Source organism: Microtus pennsylvanicus, chromosome 7 (genome assembly GCF_037038515.1).
Source record: "Microtus pennsylvanicus isolate mMicPen1 chromosome 7, mMicPen1.hap1, whole genome shotgun sequence".
Classification (NCBI taxonomy): domain Eukaryota; kingdom Metazoa; phylum Chordata; class Mammalia; order Rodentia; family Cricetidae; genus Microtus; species Microtus pennsylvanicus.
In genome coordinates, this window is record NC_134585.1 from 118,980,986 (window position 1) to 119,004,616 (window position 23,631).

The following is a 23,631-nucleotide window of genomic DNA, read 5'->3' on the forward strand; positions in this document are numbered from 1 at the left end:
ATCTTTAGGGCTGTTCAATCCCTGAGGATGAAAAAGGGGTGGGGTTTCCTGGTCGGATCTGTACTGGAAGTGCTTGCATTCAAAGTTGAGTAGAAAAATATTTCCACAAGAGGAGGAAAAAAATAAAATCAAAGGAAATCTTTTTTTTTTTTTCTAGATAGGGTTTCTCTGTGTAGCTTTGGAGTCTGGCTGGCACTTGCTCTGTAGACCAAGCTGGCCTCGAACTCACAGAGATACGCCTGCCTCTGCTTTCCAAGTGCTAGGATTAAAGGCATGTGCCACCACCCAACCAAAGGAAACTCTTAAGGAAATGCTGATTCAAGATCTTCAGGGTCTTAAAGACGACACACAAAACAGGCATTAAACATGAGACTATGGGGAGAGAAGAGGGTGAAACATGACCTAGGGAGCGTGAGAAACATGCTTGGGGGGAGGGGACACCCATCACACAAAATTTAAACACAAAATGAGAAGATGCGAGTCCCCTTGTGTATCACACAGACACACATTAAAGACGTGTGACAGACCAAAGACCATACAATCTCAGTGGTGGAATTGTGATCTTTTCCTGTTTGTTTGTATTTTTCATACTTTCTGAAGTGAACATGCAGTAATTTTGCAATAAATGGCAGTTTTATAACTAAAAAATATCTTCAAAACAAAGTATTTTCGGCCGCTAGTTGGGGAGGAGCTTCAGTAAACATTCTTGACAAAGCCCGCTCGGCCCAAACAGTTCCTGCCGATCCCGCGACGCTAGGCTGTGAAATTTGACCCCTTCGGCCTACCGTAGCCGGAAGTGCGCTCGACATTGCTTCCGGGCTTTCCTTTAGTTTTCCCAAAACCTTGTCTCCCTCACGCTGCCTCCCCACCCCCGCTGTCGCTCGCAGCGGTTTTTGTGTTTGTCGGCGAGGCCGAGCCCTGGCGTCGAAATCTGGGGTCCGTGTGGAGAGACGCAGCCCTGTGGTGAGGAGCGGCGTTGTGGGGAGGACGGGCTGAGGGAGGCTGAAGCGGACCCGGGCTGCTTTTCTCGGAGCCCGCGGCTGTGCGGGGAGACTCGGCGGAGGGCGGAGAAGGCCGGGGGCGGGGCCGAGCGGGCGGCGGGTGTGAGGCCGGGGCTGCGGGCGCTGCACCGGGGCCGCCGCTGCTGCTGCCGCTGCGATCCCGTCGCCGCCCTGGCCGCCGAGCCCCGTGCGCGCGGTTCCTGGAGCGTGAGTGTGAGTGGTCGCCTTCGCTGCAGGCTTTGCTCTGTTCACGCAAGGAGACCTTGTCTGTCTTCCTTTGCTTTCTGCTGGGCATGGAATCCGGGGCCTGGTGCCGCTGAGAACCCCTTCCTCAACGCAGCCATCCCCCTGCCTGGTCGTAGAAGCTACTTTCCACAGGGAAGCCAAGTAACGTGAGAAAGAACCCAAGATGGAATTAGTTAATTACGATCCCCTGTCTGCAGGTGGCCGTGGCAGTTAGATTAGACGCAGTGTCGAGACAGAGTCATCCTATTAGTTAAAGAACACGTTGTCTCATAGAAATACAGAAATACCTTACTTTGTAGGTAAGCTCTTCAGTTTCCTGAAACACTATTTTGCTAGCTCCCTGTTGCATGTTGGTAGATCTTATTCAGGCCCGTTATTCTATATGAGCAGGTGAGTTTCCCCAGAAAAATCTCCGGGTCACGTTCGGGAGGAGGAGGAGAGAGAACAGACTGTGTGACTAAGAGGTTGCAGGATAGAGTGCGTTTTCTTCCGAGGCTGAAATTGTCTGTGAGTTGAGGTGGGAGTCATGCTCGTTTCTTATTCCCCACAGGGCAAAACCATGTCCTCCCTCCCAGGGTGCATTAGTTTGGACGCAGCAACAGCTGCAGCTGACTCTGATGACATTGCTGAGCTGCAGCAGGCAGTGGTTGAGGAGCTGGGTATCTCTATGGAGGAACTTCGTCATTTAATTGATGAAGAACTGGAGAAGATGGACTGTATACAGCAGCGCAAGAAGCAGCTGGCAGAGCTGGAGACGTTGGTGCTGCAGAAGGAGTCTGAGGTGGCTTATGTTGACCAGGTATATGACGATGTGTCCAGGTAAGGACTCTTGGAAGCAGAAGCCAGTGTGCGCTTTTTCCATTCTTTTTGTTTTTATGTTTTTTATACATTTTTTATTGATATATATTGAGCTCTACATTTTTCTCTGCTCCCCTCCCTGCCTCTCCCCTCCCCCCTCCAGCCCCCGCAAGGTCCCCATGCTCCCAATTTACTCTGGAAATCTTGTCTTTTTCTACTTCCCATGTAGATTAGATCTATGTAAGTCTCTCTTAGTGTCTGCATTGTTGTTTAAGTTCTCTGGGATTGTGGTAGCCAATGTGCATTTGCGGGCTTGTTGAGGTGGTTTTTCGTAACCTAGTTCAGTCATGTGGGACCTCACACTTCTTCAGGGTTTATAGGGCAGCGTAGCAGCATGAACTTTTCCCCTGTGTATTTGGTCAGCAATAAGCAAGTTAAAAGCTTTTGAATTCTTTTGTCTTCCTTCTCTGCTAAACTTTGTTTCCTTAGTAAGATCACCAGGAAGTAAGGATTGTGGATTTGCTGTTTTCTGTTTCTCTTTTTTGGGGTGGAGGGGGGGCTGTTTAGATACAGGTTTTCTCTGTGTAACAGTCCTGGCTGTTCTGGAACTCACTTTGTAGACCGTGCTGGCCTCGAACTCACAGAGATCTTCCTGCCTGTGCCTCCCAAGTGCTGGGACTAAAGGCATTCGCCACCACTACCCAGCTCTGTTTTTCTTTTCCTTGTGAGACAAGATCTCAATATCTAGACTTAACTGGCCTCAAACTTGCAGAAATTTGCTCTAGCCCTGCTTCCCAAGTGCTGCAATTAAAGCACCCAACTTTTTGTGGTTGGTTTGTTAGGGTCTCACCAATACCAGTGTGTGGCCTTGAATTTGCTGGTGGCTGAGCAGATCTCGACCTTCCTGATCATCCTCTTACATCCTGAGTTCTGGGATGTAGGTGTGGGCCAGCATGCCCTGTTTGTGTTGTATTGGAATAGCACCAATACAACAAGGGCTCGGCAATCATTCTGCCAGCTAAGCTATATCCTCAACCTCTCAGCTTGCTGTCTTTAACTGAGAAACATTAATAAATTCGTAATCCCTCCAGAATATCTGTTTCAGATCACCAAGTAGATGGTGTTAGTATTACACTTGGGGAGAACTTTTGTGGAGGAACTAGTTGAAACTGATGCCAGTATTTGTTTGTTTGTTTTCCTTTTTTTCTTTTGTTTGTTTTTGTTTTTGAGACAAAGTTTCTCTTGGTTGTTCTGGAACTCATTCTGTAGTCCAGACAAACCTCAGTAGAGGATCACTCATAGAGATCCTCCTGCCTCTGCCTCCTGAGTGCTGAGAGTAAAGGCGTGCACGACCACTGCTCAGCTTGTTTGCTTATTTTTTATACAGAGTCTCTTTACATAACTCTAGCTGCTTTGGAACTCACTTTATAGACCAGGCTGGCCTGGAATTTACAGAGATTCACCTGCCTTTGCCCCTGAGATTAAACGTGAAGGTGTGTGCCTTCCTGCCTGGTGAAATTATGCCACTATTTAAAACCTTATTCTTTTTCTTTTTTAATAATTTATTTATTTTACATACATTGGTATTTTGCCTGCATGTATCTCTGTATGAGGGTGTCAGATCTTGGAGTTATGGACAGTTGTTAGCTGCCATATATGTGCTAGGAATTGAACCCAGGTCCTCTGGAAGAACAATCAGTACTCTTTTTTTTTTAATATTTATTTATTGATTACATATACAATATTCTGTCTGTGTGTATGCCTGCAGGCCAGCGGAGAGCACCAGACCCTATTACAGATGGTTGTGAGCCACCATGTGGTTGCTGGGAATTGAACTCAGGACCTTTGGAAGAGCAGGCAATGCTCTTAACCTCTGAGCCATCTCTCCAGCCCCCAACAATCAGTACTCTTAACCACTGAGCCATCTCTCCAGCCCCTAAAACCTTATTCTTAGTTCCCAAATCCACATAAATAATTAGTGCTGGGTCTTCTAACTTTCAGCACGTAGAAAGATATGACTCTAACAAATTAATTATTTCATGTAGTAATTGCTTGGAAACAAGAAACGTTATGGAAAAAGCATAAATAGATACTTTGGAACATGTATGGCAAACAGACTATATTCTTGATACTGTGTTGTTACTCATGTTTTTAAAGGTTTCTCACTCTGTAGGCCTTGCTGGCCCTGAACTCACTGTATTGTCTTATGCTGACCTCAAACTTAGGCAGTTCTGGTACTTGAGGCTCCTAAGTACCAGGATCATAGGTGTGAGCTCCTAGGCTTGACATTGCATAAATGTGGATGAATGCTAATGCTCCAAACCTTACTTCTCCACTGGCTTTGATCTTCTCTATGTGTTCCAATATTAGGGCAGTGATTAATTGTGAGTCTCTGGTGAAGGATTTCTACTCTAAGTTGGGACTGCAGTATCATGACAGCAGCTCCGAGGATGAATCTTCCCAGCCTACAGAAATAATTGAGATTCCTGATGAAGATGATGATGTCCTCAGTATTGATTCAGGTAAGTGATGAAACTTTAGTTAGAAAAATTCTTAGAAAGCTGGGCGATGGTGGCACATACCTTTAATACCAACACTTGGGAGACAGAGGCAGGCAGACCTCTGTGAGTTTGAGATCATCCTGGTTCACAGAGTTCCAGGATAGCCAGAGCTACACAGAGAAACCCTGTCTCAAAAAAAACCGAGAGAGAGAGAGAATGAGAATGGACCAGGCATGGTGGCATACACTTTAGTCCCAGCACTCAGGAGGCAGAGGCTGGCAGATGTCAGTTCCAGAACCACAGAGCTAAACAGTGAGAGCCTTTCTCAAAAACACCAAAAAAAGCCGGGCGGTGGTGGCGTGCGCCTTTAATCCCAGCACTCAGGGAGGCAGGGGCAGGCAGATCTCTGGTAGTTCAAGGCCAGCCTGGTCTACAAGAGCTAGTTCCAGAACAGGATCCAAAGCTACAGAGAAACCCTGTCTTGAAAAACCAAAAAAAAAAAAAAAAAAACACCAAAAAAGAAAGAAAGTTCTTAGAATAAAAGCTGAAATATGAGATGAGCAGGTAGAAAATAAGAAACCATATTGTCAACAACTCCATATACTACATTGCCTGGCACATTTATTGTAGAAAAAAGCAAGTATTATTAGCACCATAAATATTCCCTGTGTGCTATATCCTGATTGCTTCCTTTTCCAATTTCAGATAAGGTATGTTTTCTACCCCCCCCCCATGTGTTTGTGTGTGGTTTACCTGTGTCTTAATTTCTTTTTCTGTAACTATCATAAAATATTCTGACAAAATTAATTGAAGGGAAAGAGCTTATTCTGATGATTATTTCCAGATCATGGCCCATCATGGTGAAGATTTACAGTGGCAGGAGCCTGAAGCATCTGGTCTCATTGTATCTGAAGTCTGGAGATAAAGAGGATGCCTCATGCTGCTGCTTAAGCTAGCTAACTCTCTTTCTCTCTTTATGAAGTCTAGGGAATGGTGACTACCCTCGTGGGCAGGATCTTCCACCACTACACAGTCAAAATAATTCCCTTTTTACAAATTTTGTCGATTTCCCATTAGTGGTCACAGTATATGTACACATGGGCATGTTTGAGTGTGTGAGTACATGTATGTTTGCAGATGTTCAAGCATGAGACTTCAGAGGTCTACAGCTTTCTTCCTTCACTTTATAATGGACGCAAGGTCTCACTGGACCTGGAGCTTACCAACTCTAGCATGTGTAGATAGCCAGCTTACAGTGTATCTCTGTTTTGTGGGTACTGGGATTGCAGGTTTGGTACTGAGGATCCAAACTGCAGGACTTGGGACTTGTATTGTAAACACTTCATGCATTGAACCATCTCTCTACTATTATTTTGAGCTAAGATTTTACTGTATCTGGCTGGTGTGGAACTCACCATATAGAGCATACTAGCTTCAGCCTTGTAGCGATACTTCTGCTTTCTAAGTGCTATGGTTACAGACGTGGCTAACACACCAAATTCATGTGTGGCTCATGACTTCCCTCAGTAGGCAATTTAGCATTGACTCCATAGCAGTTGGTTGTTTTTTGTTTGTTTGTTTCTTAGTTGTTGTGCGGTTTGGGGGAGGTTGTTTTGTTTTTATTTTTCTATTAAGTGCCTCCTGATTGCTGGGATTTCTGTTATGTGAGATTTCATTAAGGTATTATTCACATAGCATAAAACATAGACATATTAACTATGTGATTTGAGTTTTAGTACATTTATATAGTAATCCAAGTTTAGAAAATTTGTATCACTTCAAAATATTCCTTTTACTAAGTTTCCATGGTCACCCCTAACAACCACTGATCATGCCTTCTCTATACTTTTGTCACTTATAGATAAATATAACTACAATCATGCAATGTGTATACTGTCACTTAATTGGGTGTGGGGGTGGGGTGAGACAGGATTTCTCTGTAGCTCTGGTGCCTGTCCTGGAACTAGCTCTTGTAGACCAGGCTAGCCTCGAACTCACAGATGTTCACCTGCCTCTGCTTCCCGAGTGCTGGGATCAAAGGTATGCGGCACCACCGCCCAGCCTGTCACTTAATTTTTACAAAATAAGGGTCACTTTATTGTAAAGAACATGCAAATAAAAATCATCCTGCAGCTAGATCAACACAGCCCAGACCAAAAGTCTATATGTGAACTTCTGTACAGTAGAACAGCTAGCCATTCTGCAGCTGTGAAGCTTCATTTTGGATTTTGCACTTTGACTGTCAATGACTTTCTTTTGAGACAGAATATCACTAGTAGCCCTGGCTGGCCTAGAAGTCAGTGTGTAGGCAAGACTGGCCTCAAACTTAGAAATTTGCCTACCTCTTCCTCCTGAGTGCTGGGATTAAAGACATGTGTGCGATGCCTGGCTTCAATTACTCTTTTATATACTAAGACCACACACACACTCTCTCACACTCTCAGTTGTACTTTTGTACACTTAAGACCACATACACACACAAAACAAAACCCAAAAATTCTGTGGCAGAGTTCAAAGTAGAAAAAGTTAGCCTTAGCCATTTGTGGTCATGCATGCCTTTAATCCCAACACTTAAGAGGCAGGTGGCAGAGGCAGGTGGTTCTCTGAGTTCAAGGCAAGCCTGGTCTACAAAGTAAGTTCCAGGACAGTCAGAGTTGCGCTGAGAAACCCTGTCTCAAAAAGAAAAGAAAAGGCTAGCCTTATGCCCTTTTCTGTGTCTTTTACCTGCATTCCATTCTTCCTCATCACCCAGTGTTACCCTTTTCTGTTCTTCTTTCTACATGTTAAGTTGTACCTGTATGTACATTTGTTTACATATACGTGTGTATACATTATAGGCAAAGATCCAAATATGTAAAAGGAATGTTTACCTTTCTGAGATTTAGTGACCTCACTTAATACCCATTTTCTTGAAAGTGTTGTGATTTAATTTTTCTTTAGTTGAATAATATTCCATTTACATATATACCAGATTTTCATTATTCATTCGTTGGCTTTTTTTCCTGCTTAGTCAGTGAGTAACTTTATTGTCTTATGAAAAGAAATCTTCATAGATAATTGCTTTAGCTTTCAACAGCCTGTTCCTGAGCTCTTAGGAAACTTGCCCTCTTTTGAGCAACTCAGTCTTTCCTCTGGGCAACAGACATTTTGGGACAGTTTCACCTCTTAACTTCTCTCATGGGCTTCTTCTCATAGGCTGGATTCTCTCGGGTAACAGCATGAGCTTTTTTACAAATCTCCTCCATCATGTCTGGAGTGCAGTGTTCTTTATGAACTGAGAGACCTGTTTCTTGTAAGCATCTTTGTCTTCATTAGGTAATGCCTGTAGTGTGTAATATTCTGACCATGCTGTCTTCTCATGTACTTCTGCATTGAACTTGCTTTCGGAATCATACTTAGGAAATTGTTTGGTACAGTGAGGAGAAGACAAGCCTCTATTCACAGCTCCCTTCAGGGACCCAAAAACTTTATTGCCAGTTGTACTTGGGGCAAGACTTGTACCCAGATAACAAGTAAAGGCAACAGGCTAACCATCAATGCTTTTCATATTGTATTCATCTCCAGTTCCCTCCACTTGGCCTTCATAGATCTTGTCCATGCCAAACCTATTGAGAAACCTGCATGCCAGCAGCAGGCCAGTGCCGTAGACTGCAGCGTCATCCATGTGCGTATGCTGTGCATGCGCAATCCCAGTGGGCATGCGTAACCTGACAGATGCATGAACTCTCATCCTATCTATATTCGGGTTGATGTGTTGTGTTTATTGTCACTTTTGTCTTGGATCACCAATCCCTCCGTTTTCCTGAAAACATTGTGATTTTATTCTTCTTTAGAATTGAATAATATTCCATTTACATATGTGTGCCAGATTTTCATTATTCATTCCATTTTTCCCCTCTTTTATTTTTTTCTTTTTTCTTTTTCTTTTCTTTTTTGGTTTTTCGAGACAGGATTTCCCTGTGTAACAGCCCTGGCTGTCCTGGAACTTGTTTTGTAGACCACGCTGGCCTTGAACTCAACAGAGACCAGCCTGTCTCTGCCACCCAAGTGCTGGGTTTACAGGCTTGTGCCACCCCCAGACTTTGTGTTTTGTTTTGTTTTTCAGGACAGTGTTTCTCTTTATAACAGTCCTGGCTGTCTTTGAACTCAGTTGGTAGACCAGGCTGGCCTTGAACTCACTGAGATCCTGTTGCCTGTGCACCCTAAATGCTGGGATTAAACCACAGCCTGGCCTCACTCTCCTGCTCTTTACTGTTTCCCATACTATCTACAGTCTTTCATCTTCCCAACTTTCTTTCAACTTTCATGTTTTGTTTTGTTTTTTAATTTTTATTTTCTAATCCACTGAGTTTAATTAGAGTTGCTTACACGTGCATGGGTGTGGGGTTCTTTACTGGATCATGGGCAATTTACCAGTGGCTACGTACATCCCTGAAGAAGAATTGCTCTCCCTCCCCCAGCAACATTTAACTGCCAATAGTTCCTCAGGGAAGGGTGGGACCTGGTGCCCCTCCCTCATCCTTGCTGGAATGTTGACTGACTTGATCTTCTGTGCATCTTGGGCGGGTGACACCAGAGCTGCTGTGAGTCCTTCCTGTGCCATCCAGAAGACAACTTTTCCCAGCATTCCTCCTTATCCCACCCCCTCTTCTGCAAGGTTGTCCTGACTTGTGGGCTTGGGGATGCTTATAGCCGTCCCATTTAGGGTATTCTAATTGCTTTGACCAGTTAGCAGTCTCTGCATCAACTGCTGTAGAGTTGTGCTACATTTGGACTCTTTCTAGTTTGGGATGTCATGAATGATGCTGCTGTGAATGTTTTTGTTTCAGTGTTTTTGTGGGCATTTTAGTAAACGTATGTTTGTCTTATTAGGCAAAATTGCCATAGTTTTTCAGAGCAGTTAGATCAGTTTCCATTCTCACAAGTGATGGGAATAGCTCAGTGGTAGAATGCTTGACTGACATACATGACATACACAGTTGAGGTATGAGAATTCCAGGCTCCCTGTATTTACCAGTGTTGTTGCTCACAGGGTTTGCTTTTGTTGTCTTTCTGGAGACTTCAGGCAGAAGGATTACTGAAATGAGTCTTTCTCTGTCCCATCAGCCACCTCTCAAATAATGACACGAGACTTCTTATTAATTATGGAAACTGCCTTAGCTTAGGCTTGTCTCTAACTCGCTCTTACAACTTAACTCATTTCTGTTCGTTTTTACTGCCATGTGACGTTTACCTCTCCTGCATGTCCTGCTTCCTCTGCGTCCAGCTGGCGATTCCCCCTTTCTTCTTCTCAGAGCTCTCTCTATCCTCAAGTCCCACCTATACCTCCTGCCTAGCTATTGGGCATTTAGCTTTTTATTAAACCAATCACAGTAACACACATTACATAATATAGTCAAATATCTCGCAACAGTTTCAGGATAGCCTTGGTGGCAGAGTGAGGCCATCTCAAAAGCAGAGACGAAAGTTGAAAAGTCTCCTATTACCTAGAATATAGAAATAACTATAATATAACAAGGGAAATAATTTTAGATTTTGGAGGCTGAATATCTCAGCACTTGGCAAGTAGAGGTAGGTGAATCTCTTAGTTTAAAGACAGTTTAGCTGAAGAGATGGCTCAGCAGTTAAGAGCACTGGCTGCTCTTCCAGAGTTCCTGAGTTCAGTTCCCATCAACCACATGGTGGTGGCTCATAATCATCTAAAAGTGGGATCTGATGCCCTCTTCTGTCATAAAGACGTACATACAGATACAGCACTCATATACATTAAATAAATGAATGAATAAATAAATCTTTAGCTGGGCGGTGGTGGTGCACGCCTTTAATCCCAGCACCTGGGAGGCAGGTGGATATTTCTAAGTCCCAGGCCAACCTCGTTTACAAGAGCAAGTTCCAGGACAGCTAGGACTGTTACACAGAGAAGCCCTGTCTTGAGAGAGAGAAAAATAAAAAAAATACTGCCTAGTCTGCATAGCAAGTTCTAGGCCAGCCAGCACAACAAACTGAGACCCTGTCTCAAAAGTGGAGAAGGGCGAAGGCTTTTAATGGATTCTTTGGAGTTGTTTTTATTTATTTATTTTTTGGTTTTTTTGAGACAGGGTTTCTCTGTGTATCTCTGGCTGTCCTGGAACTCACTCTGTAGATCAGGCTGGCCTCAAACTCACAGAGATCCACCTGCCTCTGCCTCCCTGAGTGTTGGAATTAAAGGTGTATGCCACCACAGCCCAGCTTGATGTTGGTTTTATTTGTTGTGGGGTTGCTTGTTTCGAGACAGGGTCTTTTGTAACCCAAGCAGGCCTAGAACTTAATGTGTTCTTTAAATTCCTGATCTTTCTGCCTCTCTATTAAACCTGAGGTTACACATGTGTGCCATAGCATCTGGTTTTCCTAGATTTGTAAATGGTAATAAATACATGAGAAGATTTCTCAGCATCACTCATCATGGGTGACATGTAAATCAAAACCACTTTTTAACTGTATTACGTGCCTATAAAACCAGCACTCAGGAAGCAATGCAATAAAGATTGTAGGGTCAAGGGCAGCTTCCACTTACATACTAAATACCAGGCCAGCCTGGTGTTGTTTGACTCTCTTGTTAGACTTTCTTTGGATTGCCAGCCCCCAAATAATGACACAGAGACTTACTAATTATGAATAGTTGGTCTTTAGCTTAGGCTTGTTCCTAACTAGCTCTTATAACTTAAATTAACCTGTTTCTATTAATCTGCATTCTGCCACATGACTCTTTACCTCTCCTCCAGGTCTCGGTGGCATTTCCTGTCCACCTAAGTTCTAACCCTGAGTTCCTTTCCCTCCCTGGAAGTCCTGCCTATTCTTTCCTGCCTAGCTATTAGCCATTCAGCTCTTTAGTAAATCAGTCATAGTAACACGTCTTCACACAGTATGAACAAATATCCTACAGCAGCCTGGGCTACATGAAGCCTCACTCTCAAAAAAACAAAAAAAAGCAAACAAACATTTATTTTAGCATTATTCATAGTTGCTGAAAAGTAGAAGCAGGTGAGTTGAAGAATGGGTAAACTGAATACAAGGTATCTGCTTACAGTGAGGTGCTATTCAGCTATGAAATTGTACCGACATGTTCTACAAGAGAGGGACCTGTGTAGACCACAGATGTTATATGACTCATTTATATGAAATGTCTAAAACAGGCAAATCCATGGAGACAGACTATAGATTTCTGGTTGCCTGGGGCTGGGGAAGTGGAGGAAAGGAATGATGGGTAATGAGCATGAAGTTTCCTTTTGGACTGATGAGAATGTTTTGAAAGTAAGTACAGCAAGATAGTGTCTCAGTCTAATCAGTGGACTAAAATTCACTGAATTACATGCACATGGATTGGACCTTAATTAAGAATTTGGTTTTTTGGCTGGGGTATGGTGGCGCACACCCTTAATTTCTGCACTTGGGAGGCAGAGGCTGGTGGATCTCTGTGAGTTTGAGGACAGCCAGGGCTACACGGACAAAACCTGTCTCAAAAAGAAAAGAAAGAAAATTTCAAATAGATGATGAATACCTTGAGTGTTGTAGACCCCCACCCGTCTCTGTGCTTCATCTAGAGGGAAGCACTGGCAGGAGCTTACTGCTTTTCTCTCTTAGACTTTTTTCACTACCCTGTCTCCTACTGGGAATTGAGCCCAGGGACTCATCTATATTACCAGAAAATGTGGCCCCACCTGCTGTTTACTTATTTGTTTGGTTGGTTTGGGGGTTTAAAAGTGGGTTTTGCCTTTTAGAGATTTATTTTTATTCTTTTTAACTATGTGTTAAAAATGTGTCTGTCTATGTGTATATGAGTATATGGATATGAGTATAACCGGACGCAGCTCAGGAAAGGTCACCGGATCTGAGATGTGGTGATAAGTGGTTGTAACTGCTGATGTGGGTGCTACGGTCCAAACTGGGTCCTCTGAAAGAGAATTGTTCCCTTTAATCACAGAGTCTGCTCTTTAGTCTTAGACTTTTGTTTTTTTGTTTGGTTTGGTTTTTTTATTCATATGTGTTCTTGGTTGGTGTGTAACTCACTGTGTAAACTAGCCTGGCCTAAATACTCCATTATCTTTCTGTCTTACCTCTCTATTTTGAGACAGGGTCTAAATTGCCCAGGCTGGTTTAGTTCTTATCTTGTAGCCACAGCAGACTCTCATGTTCTTGCCTCAGTCTCTCAAGTAGCTGAGTTCATATGTTTTGACACCAGGCACTGCTTTCCTTCAATATCTTCATATATTTATTTATTTAGAACATTTGTTTTCCTTATTGGTGCTGGGGATTGAACCCAGGGCCTTACCCATGTTATGTAAGTACTCTGCCAATGAGCTACTTCCCCGCACTTGTTTTGTTTTATTGAAACAGGATCCCTCTGTGTAGCATTGGCTGTCCTGGAACTCCATCTGTAAATCAGCCTAGCCTTGAACTCATAGAGCTTCACCTACCTCTGCTGGGATTAAAGATGTTCTCCACAGCTGGGCAGCGGTGGCACTTGTCTTTAATCCCAGCACTCAGGAGGCAGAGACAGGTGGATTTCTGTGAGTTCAAGGCCAGCCTGGTCTAAACAGCAAGTTCAGGATAGGCTTCAAAACTACAGAGAAACCCTTTCTCAAAAAACTAAAAAAGAAAGAAAAGATGTTCTCCACCACCACTCAGCCATCCCAGACTTTTAAATTGCTTTTATCAATAATGTTTTTCTACTTATGATTTGAGTTCATTCAGTTCTTGCTTCATTGAAAATTCCAGTACTCCCAGGTGGTGGTGGCGCACGCCTTTAATCCCAGCACTCAGGAGGCAGAGACAGACAGAGCTCTGTGAATTTGAGGCCAGCCTGGTCTACAGAGTGAGTTCTGGGACAGGCTCCAAAGCTACAGAGAAACTTTGTCTTGAAAAACCAAAAAAAGAAAAAAGAAAAAAAGAAAATTCTGGTACCTATATCTGTATACTCATTAAAGTTCTTTTTTTTCCATAGGTGATGCTGGAAGCAGAACTCCAAAAGACCAGAAGGTTAGTTGGGTTGGTTATAGGAAGTTAAGACACATGAAATTGGCCAAGAGGAATGTCTCAGTGGTTTAAGAGAGCATACTGCTCTTGCAGAGGACTTGAGTTCAGTCCCAGCACCATGTTGGTAGGCTTCCAGCTGCCTATACCTTAACTACAAGGGAGTCAGTGCCCTTTTTTGGTATACAGGCACCTATATACAAGTGGCATTCACTTACAGAGACAAACAGACATAAAACCCAATTAAAGCCAGGCCTAGTAGGACATACTTTTAATCCTAGCACTGGGTGGCAAGAGGCAGGTGGATCTCTGTTCAAGGCCAACTTGGTCTACATAGTGAATTCCAGGCTGTGTAGAAATACCCTGTCTCAAAAAATCAAAATAGTAATAACTAAAAACAGTAAAGTTTTCTGAGTATAGTAGCCCATACACCTTTAATCTCCGCTCTGTGACGGCAGAGGCAGGCGGAGAGGTGGATCTCAATGGATTTGAGGCCAGCCTGATCTACATAAAGAATTCCAGGCTTGTTAGAGTTATAAAAGTGAGCCTCTGTCTCAAAAACTTTACTAGTAGTAGTAATAATAATAGCAATAACAATAATAAACCATAACTCTGTTTAAGAACACTCACTGCACCGGACAGTGGTGACGCACACCTTTAATCCCAACACTAGGGAGGCAGAGGTAGCTGGATCTCTGTGAGCTCAACGCCAACCTGGTCTACAGAGTGGGTTCTAGGACAGCCAGTTCTACATGGAGAGACCCTGTCTCAACCAAAAATAACAACAAACAAACAAAAACCACTCACTGCTCTTGCAAAGGACCTAGGTTCACTATTCATCACTCCCATAATCCCGGTTTTTTTTGTTTTTTTGTTTTTCTGGAACTAGCTCTTGTAGAGCAGGCTGGCCGCAAACTCACAAAAATCCACCTGTCTCTGCCTCCTGAGTGTTGGGATTAAAGGTGTGCGCCACCACCACCCAGCTCCCATGATCTCTTATATGACTATCCATCACTCCAGTTCCAGGGGATCTAATGTCCTGACTTCAGCAAGCACATATGTAGTACACATAAATAAATCTAAAACAAGTTTTTAAAAATTATCTTAAAAAATTCATAGTTACTTGTTTAAAAGAATATATATGAACTCATAGGCTGTAAATGTTGGTCATCTGGTACAGTGCTTGCCCTAGCATGCAGGAAGCCTTGGTTCAATTCCAGTACTACACCATCAGATTTGTGGTACTTGCCTATAATCCCAGCACTTGGGAGATGGAGGCAGGAAGACCAGAAGTTCAAGGTCATCCTCAGCTACCTAGTAAATTCTTGGCAGGCCTGGAATATAGACAACCCTTTCTTTTTTGTTTGTTTTATTTTTTGTTGTTTTGTTTTTTTGACACAGGATTTCTCAGTGTAGCCCTGGCTGTCCTGAAACTGAATCTATAGATCAGGCTGGACTTAGACTCAGAAATGCCTGCTTCTGCCTTCCTAGTGCTGGCGTTAAAGGTGTGCGCCATTACCACCTGGCTCAGGTGACCCTATTTTAAAAAAAAAATAGAAGTAGCTTTTGAAACTAGGAATAATTTTGGCCTGTGCATATAGTTCGTTTAGTTTCAATGTATCTATGATGTAGTAAGCCCCATGTGGATATTGCAAGAATGCAGAAAAATTGAGAAGTTGCCTCTCCCTGCACCTCCAAATATAATTGAATCTGTTTTGATTGTTGAAGACAAGTCTTCATAGTCAGTATTCTTTTTCCTGTTTTATTTTATTTTATTTATTTGCAGTACTAGGTATGTGAAGCAGGGGTCCCTGAACATGTTAAGCAAGTTCTGTCTCACTAAGTCCCTGGCTTTCTCATTGTGTCTTAACTCCTGATAACTGCATCCCTGGACCCTTCTGTTTTCCTACAGCTCCGTGAAGCTATGGCTGCCTTAAGAAAATCAGCTCAGGATGTCCAAAAGTTCATGGATGCTGTCAACAAGAAAAGCAGTTCCCAGGATCTGCACAAAGGTTGGTGTTGAGGAGTAGCTACAGAGATGAGAGGTGTCCACAGTCGGCCTGAGCTTGTTTGATGTGGTGGCTCAGGCTGGTAACTGTTGTTACTATTGCTGTTAGTAAGGACGTGCTGGTAGGGTGTGCCGAAGGATACCTTTAGGTGTGAACGTGGGGATGTTCGGTATTCAGCGTTCTGTTTCTCCTGTTAGCATAAACAGTTGAGTTGTCTTGTGTTGCTGCCTTTGTCCAAGGGTTCAGCAAAAGTATCTAGTGGTCGTAGAATACCTCAGTTTCCTTTATTTCCTATACTACGATCTTTGTGATGGTGTCTTCTGTATCCTAGGCTAGACTTGAGCTTCATATTTTGCTGAGGATGACCTTAAACTTCTGATTCTCCTACCTTCCCTACCTGAATACTTGGGTTTTAGGCATGAAATACTATGTTGGGTATATGTCATAGTTAGATTGAAATTCAGGGCTTTGTGCGTGCTAGGTAAGCACTCCACCAGCTGAGCTGCACCCCTATCCTACCATACTGCCCTCTTGACCTTTCCTTTCTCTAACCTATGACGTCACTCTTTATAACAACTCTATGTGTTCGTAGGAACCTTGGGTCAGATGTCTGGAGAACTGAGCAAAGATGGGGACCTGATAGTCAACATGAGAATTCTGGGCAAGAAGAGGACCAAGACGTGGCACAAAGGCACCCTTATTGCCATCCAGACTGTTGGTATGTTCAAGCCAGAGGACGGACTAAGGAAAGTCTCCTGTGGGTCTCCATTGCTGATCCTTTCCCCAAAGCCTTTTCTTTCATCTCCTACATTGCACCCAGGTCTTAGAGTTGTGTTGTTGTCGTTGGTTTTGTTTTAATTCTGTTTGTCTTACACCCAGGGCTAGGAAAGAAATACAAAGTGAAGTTTGACAACAAAGGGAAGAGTCTGCTGTCCGGCAACCATATTGCCTACGATTACCACCCTCCTGCCGACAAGCTGTTCGTGGGCAGTCGAGTGGTGGCCAAATACAAAGACGGAAATCAGGTCTGGCTTTATGCTGGCATTGTAGCTGAGACCCCCAACGTCAAGAACAAGCTCAGGTACCTGGGCGGGTTTGTAGATTGTAGGGGAGCTGGGAGCACAGCACCCCACTATTCATAACCATGGGCAAGATTTCCCTGCCAGCTTTTGTGTTCTCATCCTTTGTAATCAGAAACCCTTCCTCTCTTCCCATGTCATTTCTTTTCTTTTTTATTTTTTTGTTTTTGTTGTGGCTGTTATTTCTTGTTTTTGTTTTTGAGTCAGGTTTTCTCTGTAGATTTGGAGCCTGTCCTGGAATTAGTTCTTGTAGACCCGGCTGGCCTTGAATTTACAGACGTCCACCTGCCTCTGCCCCCCAAATTCTGGGATTAAAGGCGTGTGCTACCACCCCCCGGCTCTGTCTCTGTCTCTGTCTCTCTCTCTCTTTCTCTTCTTTTTTTTTTTTTTTTTGGTTTTTCGAGACAGGGTTTCTCTGTGGTTTTGGGGCCTGTCCCGGAACTAGCTCTTGTAGACCAGGCTGGCCTCGAACTCACAGAGATCCACCTGCCCCTGCCTCCCAAGTGCTGGGATTAAAGGCGTGCACCACCACCGCCCGGCTCTTTCTTTCTTTTTTTAAAGACATCTCTGTGCATAGCTCAGACTGCCATCACACTTCTTATGTATCCTAGATTGTTCTCAAATTCACAAGCTTCCTGCTACTGTCTCTTGAGTGCTGGGATTAGAAAAAAATGTATCATGCAATCCTGGCTGACCTGTAATTCTCTATTCAGACAAGTGTCCTGGAGTTTAGAAGGATCCTCTTTCCTCTACCTCCTGAGTGCTGAGATTAAGTGTATGCCACCATGCCCAGAAGAAAGAAATATTTCAGAAAAGGGAGAGGTGGTTGATATAAGGGAAAATCTACGGGTAGAAATAAAAACAGACTGGAAGGTTTGTGATTCAGAGAATAGATAGTATTATAAAATATTCTATAACCCCCACATCTTTTTGTCGTTTCCATTTCCCCTGCAGATTTCTGATTTTCTTTGATGATGGTTATGCCTCCTATGTCACTCAGTCAGAACTGTATCCCATTTGTCGACCACGTAAGTGTTCCTGTACTCTTCCTCAACTCTGATTTTCTCTTCTACTTTGTCTTTCTTAAAATGGTCACCTGGAAAGTCTGAATTTTGTTTTGGTGTTGCAGTTTGTTTGCAGATACAGCATTGTTGGTTAACTTATAGATAGCCCGTCATAGCCAGAGTGGGCACTAGAAGGTTCTGGCTTCCATTAGCATCTGACAGATGTGCTTTGATTTCATTTCTAAGGTGTTAGGTTAAAGAAGGCTACTGTTGTGTTTCATATTTCTGTTAGTGTTGTCTACACGGTGTTTCATGTTACAGCTGTGTGCACACATGCACATGTGCGCAGGCCAGAGGGCAAATTTGGGTGTTGCTCCTAAGGTGCTGTTTCCTTCTTTGGTTGTCTTGTTAATGTCTTATTTTATTTGTATGAATGTTTTGCTTGCATATATTTGACTACGTGCATTTGAATCCTCTGGGACTGGAGTTAAAACTGGTTCTAAGCTGTCAGAGGAGTGCTAGGAATTGGATTGTCACTGGCATTTCAAGTGCACACGCCCGTGGCATGTTTTTTATGTATATCCTAGGGGTTAAACTCAGATCTTCATGGTTGTGAATTGGGCACATTACCCACTGTGCTATCTCCCCAGCCTTTATATATATATATATATATATATATATATATATATATATATATATATATATATTTTTTTTTTTTTTTTTTTTTTTTTTTTTTTTTTTTTTGGTTTTTCAAGACAGGGTTTCTCTGTAGCTTTTGTGCCTGTCCCGGAACTAGCTCTTGTAGACCAGGCTGGCCTCGAACTCACAGAGATTCACCTGCCTCTGCCTCCCGAGTGCTGGGATTAAAGGTGTGCGCCACCACCGCCCGGCCTCTATAATTTTGAGGCAGGGTTTCTCTGTGTAGTCCTGACTGTCCTAGAACTGTCTATCATAGACCAGGTAGCCCTGAACGTACAGCAATCCACTTGCCTCTCCCTTCCACACTTAACTTATTTTTAATCTCTCTGTGCAGTGCCTGTGCACTCATCCATTGAGGCCAGGTGTGAGGACGTCTGATGTCTTCTGTTACTCTCTCCCTTATTGTCTTGAAATGCGATCTCGCACTGAAACAGAAACCATTTTGGCTAGGCTGGCTGGCCAGAGAGTTCCCAGGATATACCTGTACCTACTCCCTAATGCTGGAGTTCCAGGCCACCATGTCTTTTTCACATAGGTGTTAAGGTGAAGAATACATTTCTGATAATCATTGTTAGCATGGAAATAAGCATATTCCAGAGTCTTTTGTTTTTGAGTTTTAAACTTTATGTTTGCATGTTCACATGTGTTTGGGCATGTCTGTAGGCCAAAGTTGACGTTGGATGCCTTCCACAGTTGCTGTCTACTTTGCTTATTATCTATTGAGGCATGGTTATTGGCTAAACTTGCCAATCCCAGCTAGCAGGTTGCTTTGAGGATATCCTATTTCTGCCCAAATGTTAGGATTATAGGCAGTCACCACACCAGCTCAGCTTTTATATGGATTCTGTGAATCTGAACTCTGATCATCGTATTTGCATGGCAAGTGCTCTACCTGCCGAGCTCTGTCTCCTGGAGTCCAACTGCCTTTGAAATCCCTGTATAGCCAAGGCTTTTCTCGAACTTCTAATCCTACTGCCTCCGTCTCCCACATGCTGGGATTATAGGTTTATGCCACCATTTATGGCTATATTTTGTGTTTGTATTTGTGTGTGTGTATTTGTGCACATGTGTGTGCACGCACACACATGCCAGAAGTTCATGTTGGGTTTCTTATTACATTGTTTTCTACCTTACGTTTTGAGACAGGATGTCCCACTGAACTCGTAACCGGTTGGCTAGGTTAACCTGGATAGCTGGCTGGCTGGCTTGTGGGTAGGTAGGCCATCGTATTCTTTGACTCTTCCCCCAGCAGTACTAGGGTTGCAGGTGTGTGCTATGGTACCTAGTCTGTTGATGGAGGTTTCTGATCCCGCCTGGTCCCGCAGCTGTTCAGTCCCAAAGAAACACACAGAGGTCCACATTAATTATAAACTGGTTGGCCTATTAGCTCAGACTTCTTATAACTCTTATAACTTACATTAGCCCATAATTCTTGTCTGGTTAGCTACGTGGCTTGGTACCTCTTATCAGCGAGGCAGTCTAATCTTGCTTCCTCTGTGTCTGGATGACAACTGCAGACTGACTCTTTCCTCTTCCCTGAATTCTCCTGTTCCGTTGCCCTGCCTCTACTTCCTGCCTGGTCACCCCACCTCTACTTCCTGCCTGGCTACTGGCCAATCATCATTTTATTAATACAATATAAGTGACAAGGTACAAGACCATTGTCCCACAGCACTAGTCTATATAGGTGCTGGGTGTCTGAGTCAGGCTGGAGAATGGCTCAGTTAAGAATATACTTGATGCTCTAGCACAACTGTCTAATTCCAGTTCCAGGAGACCCAGTGCCCCCTTCTGACCTTTTTGGGGACTGCACATATGTGATGCAGAGAAATGCATGCAGGCAAAGCACTCATACCTAAAGTAAAAAGAGCGAATCTTTAAAAGAAGTAAGATTTTAGGAGAACAGAACGGAGCTGGTAGGATGTGCTGTAGCTTAGTGGTGGAGAGCTCCTCCTTTGCATCTGGAAGGCTGTAGGCTTGATCACCAACACTGATTAGAAAAAACAAAGGTAGTGATATGTTGAGACCCTGCCTCAGAAAAGAGGGAAGGACTGATGGTTTATTTCATAGTAGTTTATATCAGCCAGCCAGTGGGGAGCTCCAGAAAGTGCAACGTTTATTTGTTTTATGCAAATCGCTTAGGCAGTGTATGACTTACTTAGTATTTACTTAATTTGTATATACATTTGCACATTGGATTCCATATTTAAGATGGCCTTGGTTTTGTTTCCCTTGAGGTTATGATTTCATTTTTTTTCTCTCTCAAAACTTTAAATGTGTCTAATAGTTCCTTGCCAACTGTCCTTCCCTTCCAAGACATGTTTCTGCCCTCAACTCTGCTTTTTTCCTTTGGATAGTGAAAAAAACATGGGAGGACATAGAAGACAGCTCCTGCCGAGACTTCATAGAGGAATATATCACTGCCTATCCAAATCGCCCCATGGTACTTCTCAAGAGTGGCCAGCTCATCAAGACGGAGTGGGAGGGCACATGGTGGAAGTCTCGAGTTGAAGAGGTGGATGGCAGCCTAGTCAGGATCCTCTTTCTGGTAATGTTCTTTCAAAGAAGCGTTCATTGGGTAAAGCCACTTACTGCCAAGTCCAGGAATCAGAGGTGACTCGTGGCATATATTCACAAGAGAGAGGATTGATTCTACCCTGAACCTGTTTCTTTGCCTTCCTTTCATCCTGCCTCCCAGGATGACAAAAGATGTGAGTGGATCTACCGAGGCTCTACACGCCTGGAACCCATGTTCAGTATGAAGACATCATCAGCCTCTGCGCTGGAGAAGAAGCAAGGGGGACAGTTCAGAACCCGTCCTAATATGGGTATGTCCTAAAAGTACCTAGGGAACAGACGAGGAGACAGGCCAATAGATGTGACGAGTCTTTTCTGTCCTGCCAGCTAGCTCCCAAATAACAACACAGAGACGACTTATTAATTATGAAAACTTGGCCTTTAGTGTAAGCTTGTCTCAACTAGCTCTTACAATTTAAATTAACCTATATTATTAAATCTATATTCTTGCCATTTGGCATTACCTCTCTTTCATCTCGTATCTCCCATTTCCTGTGTGTCTGGCTTGTGGCTGCCTTTCTTCTTCCCAGAGTCCTTTCCAGAAGTCCCACCTAACCTCTTCTTCCTGCCTAGCTATTGGCCATTCAGCTCTTTATTAAACCAGTCAGAAGTCACCTTGGCAAAGATACATCTTTACAATGTAAACAAATATTCTGCAACAAAGATTACATATGGCAGCTGTCCTCTTATTTACCAGAACAATACTTGTAACTCATTGGCTAGAGATAAGTGTCCAGGATGTTTCATTAGTGATGATGGATTTGTGGAGAGGCCTCCACATTGCTATGGCTCTGATTCTTTCTGAATACCCACATAAGGTCAGGTGGTTGGCGCACACCTATAAGCAGTTCCAAGTAGTTGGGAAAGAAAGGAGGTAGATTCAGAATTCAAGATCATCTTTGACTGCATAGTTTGAGGCCGGCCGTGTTTACATGTGACCATGCCTCAAAACAATTTTTTCCCAAAACCAGCATATACTAGTATACTTCCTTATGGTGTAAATAATGAAACAAACAATCTTAACACTTAGAAAATTGCCAGTGCCACTTTTATATGTGAATACAGTGTGCATATGCATGTTATAGTGCATGTGGTTAGAGGACATCTCAGGTTTAGACTCAGCTTCCTGCTGGGCATTTAATCTCAGCGCCGAAGGCAGGTGGGGTCTGTGAGTTTGAAGCCAGCCTGGTCTACAGGGCAAGTTCCAGGACAGTTAGGACTACACAAAGAAACCGTAAGGCCTCATCTTCCTTTGTTTGAGGCAAGTTCTGTCTATTTGGGGCATCTGCAAGGCTGTCTGCCCTGTAGGCTTCTGGGGCAATTCCATATTCTCTACCTCCCATTTCCCTGCATGAGCACTGAGATTATAGACACATGCTACTATGCCTAGCTTTACATAGGTGTGAAGATTTGAATACAGCCTCGTGTTTGTACCCCTGAGCCACCTCTGCATTTCTTTGCTGCATTTTTATATTGCGTTAGTTGATAGAGTGTGATAAGGATATCTGACACAGCTGTTATCCTCCTAATTGTAATTTTTGTTTTTCCTGTAGGTGCTGTGAGGAGCAAAGGTCCTGTTGTTCAGTATACACAAGACCTAACTGGCACTGGAACCCAGTTCAAGCCCCTGGAGCCCCCACAGCCCATAGCTCCACCTGCCCCACCTGCCCTACCTGCCCCACCTGCCCCACCTGCCCCACCCGCCCCACCCCTTGCCCCTCCTCTGTCCCCACAAGCAGGTGACACTGAGTGAGTGCTCATCCTCCTTTTTACTTTGAATATTTTTCCCTCCCATACATAACTTCTGAATCCTTAACTGTGTGTTCTCTTTTCAACCTCCCTAGAAGCTTAGAAAGCCAACTTGCTCAGTCACGGAAGCAAGTGGCCAAAAAGAGCACGTCATTTCGGCCAGGATCTGTGGGCTCTGGCCATTCCTCCCCTACTTCACCCACACTCAGTGAAAATGTACCTGCTGGGAAACTTGGGATTAACCAGACATACAGGTAAGGAAACCTCAGACACTGTAGGCAGCTTGACAACGTGGACTGCTATACAGGGTCCTGAAGGGAGAAACTTGGACTTGAAAAGAATAGTTAAATTAAGCCAGCTGGTGGTAGCACATGCCTTTAATCCCAACATCTGGGAAGCAGAGGCAGGTGGATCTCTGTGAGTTCAAGGCCAACCTGGTCTACAAAGCTACAACCAGGACTGCCAGAGCTGTTACACAGAGAAGCCCGTCATAAAAAAAAAAAAAAAGAATAGTTAAATTAGAAACCCCATGCCTGAGAAACACACTGTCACCAAAACTTGTTGAGTGTGTTACCATCATCTTTCCTTGACTCCTAGGAATAGCAAGAATGTTTAGGATATAAAACACAGCTGCTTTGGTAAAGGACTTGACTCTGCTCTGTAACACAGATTCATTAGGGAAAGTCCTGTTGAACTAGAGACGTGATCTGTCCGTGAAGAATAGGCAGGGGGGTTCACTGTCTAGGTTTGTTTGCCAAGAGAAAAGATCTGACATTAATCTTTAGCATCCAGAGCACAGCTGCCTGGGTGCATTGGCACACACCTGTAATCCCAGCTCTTAGAAGGGTAGAGCAGAAGATTGGGAGCTGCAGGATACTCTGGGCCACATGATGATACCCTATCTCAAAAAAAAAAAAAAAAAGCAGCACTCTCTGAAAGATGAGAGAGGTGGCTTAGCC

The 23,631-nt window shown here is 43.6% G+C and overlaps 1 protein-coding gene and 1 pseudogene across 5 annotated transcripts in view; one reads left to right on the top strand and one right to left on the bottom strand.

Annotated features, from left to right (window-relative positions):
* The first annotated feature begins 810 nt into the window (after nucleotides 1–810).
* Nucleotides 811–23,631, top strand: part of Setdb1 (SET domain bifurcated histone lysine methyltransferase 1) — a 35,469-nt gene continuing 12,648 nt past the window's right edge. The window contains exons 1-12 of one of the 5 annotated variants that reach the window (XM_075978169.1): nucleotides 811–963; nucleotides 1,798–2,066; nucleotides 4,416–4,567; nucleotides 13,527–13,561; nucleotides 15,468–15,567; nucleotides 16,157–16,282; nucleotides 16,444–16,645; nucleotides 17,598–17,671; nucleotides 20,704–20,894; nucleotides 21,045–21,174; nucleotides 22,477–22,672; nucleotides 22,771–22,926. In XM_075978169.1, the coding sequence (XP_075834284.1) occupies nucleotides 1,807–2,066; nucleotides 4,416–4,567; nucleotides 13,527–13,561; nucleotides 15,468–15,567; nucleotides 16,157–16,282; nucleotides 16,444–16,645; nucleotides 17,598–17,671; nucleotides 20,704–20,894; nucleotides 21,045–21,174; nucleotides 22,477–22,672; nucleotides 22,771–22,926 (1,622 nt within the window). In that variant the 5' untranslated portion in view covers nucleotides 811–963; nucleotides 1,798–1,806. Of the gene's footprint in view, nucleotides 964–1,529; nucleotides 1,547–1,612; nucleotides 1,638–1,797; nucleotides 2,067–4,415; nucleotides 4,568–13,526; nucleotides 13,562–15,467; nucleotides 15,568–16,156; nucleotides 16,283–16,443; nucleotides 16,646–17,597; nucleotides 17,672–20,703; nucleotides 20,895–21,044; nucleotides 21,175–22,476; nucleotides 22,673–22,767; nucleotides 22,927–23,631 lie in introns of those variants that run through there. The other 4 variants (XM_075978171.1, XM_075978168.1, XM_075978167.1 and 1 more) reach the window with 4 other exon arrangements.
* On the bottom strand, nucleotides 7,609–8,210 carry LOC142853550 (large ribosomal subunit protein uL18 pseudogene; annotated as a pseudogene).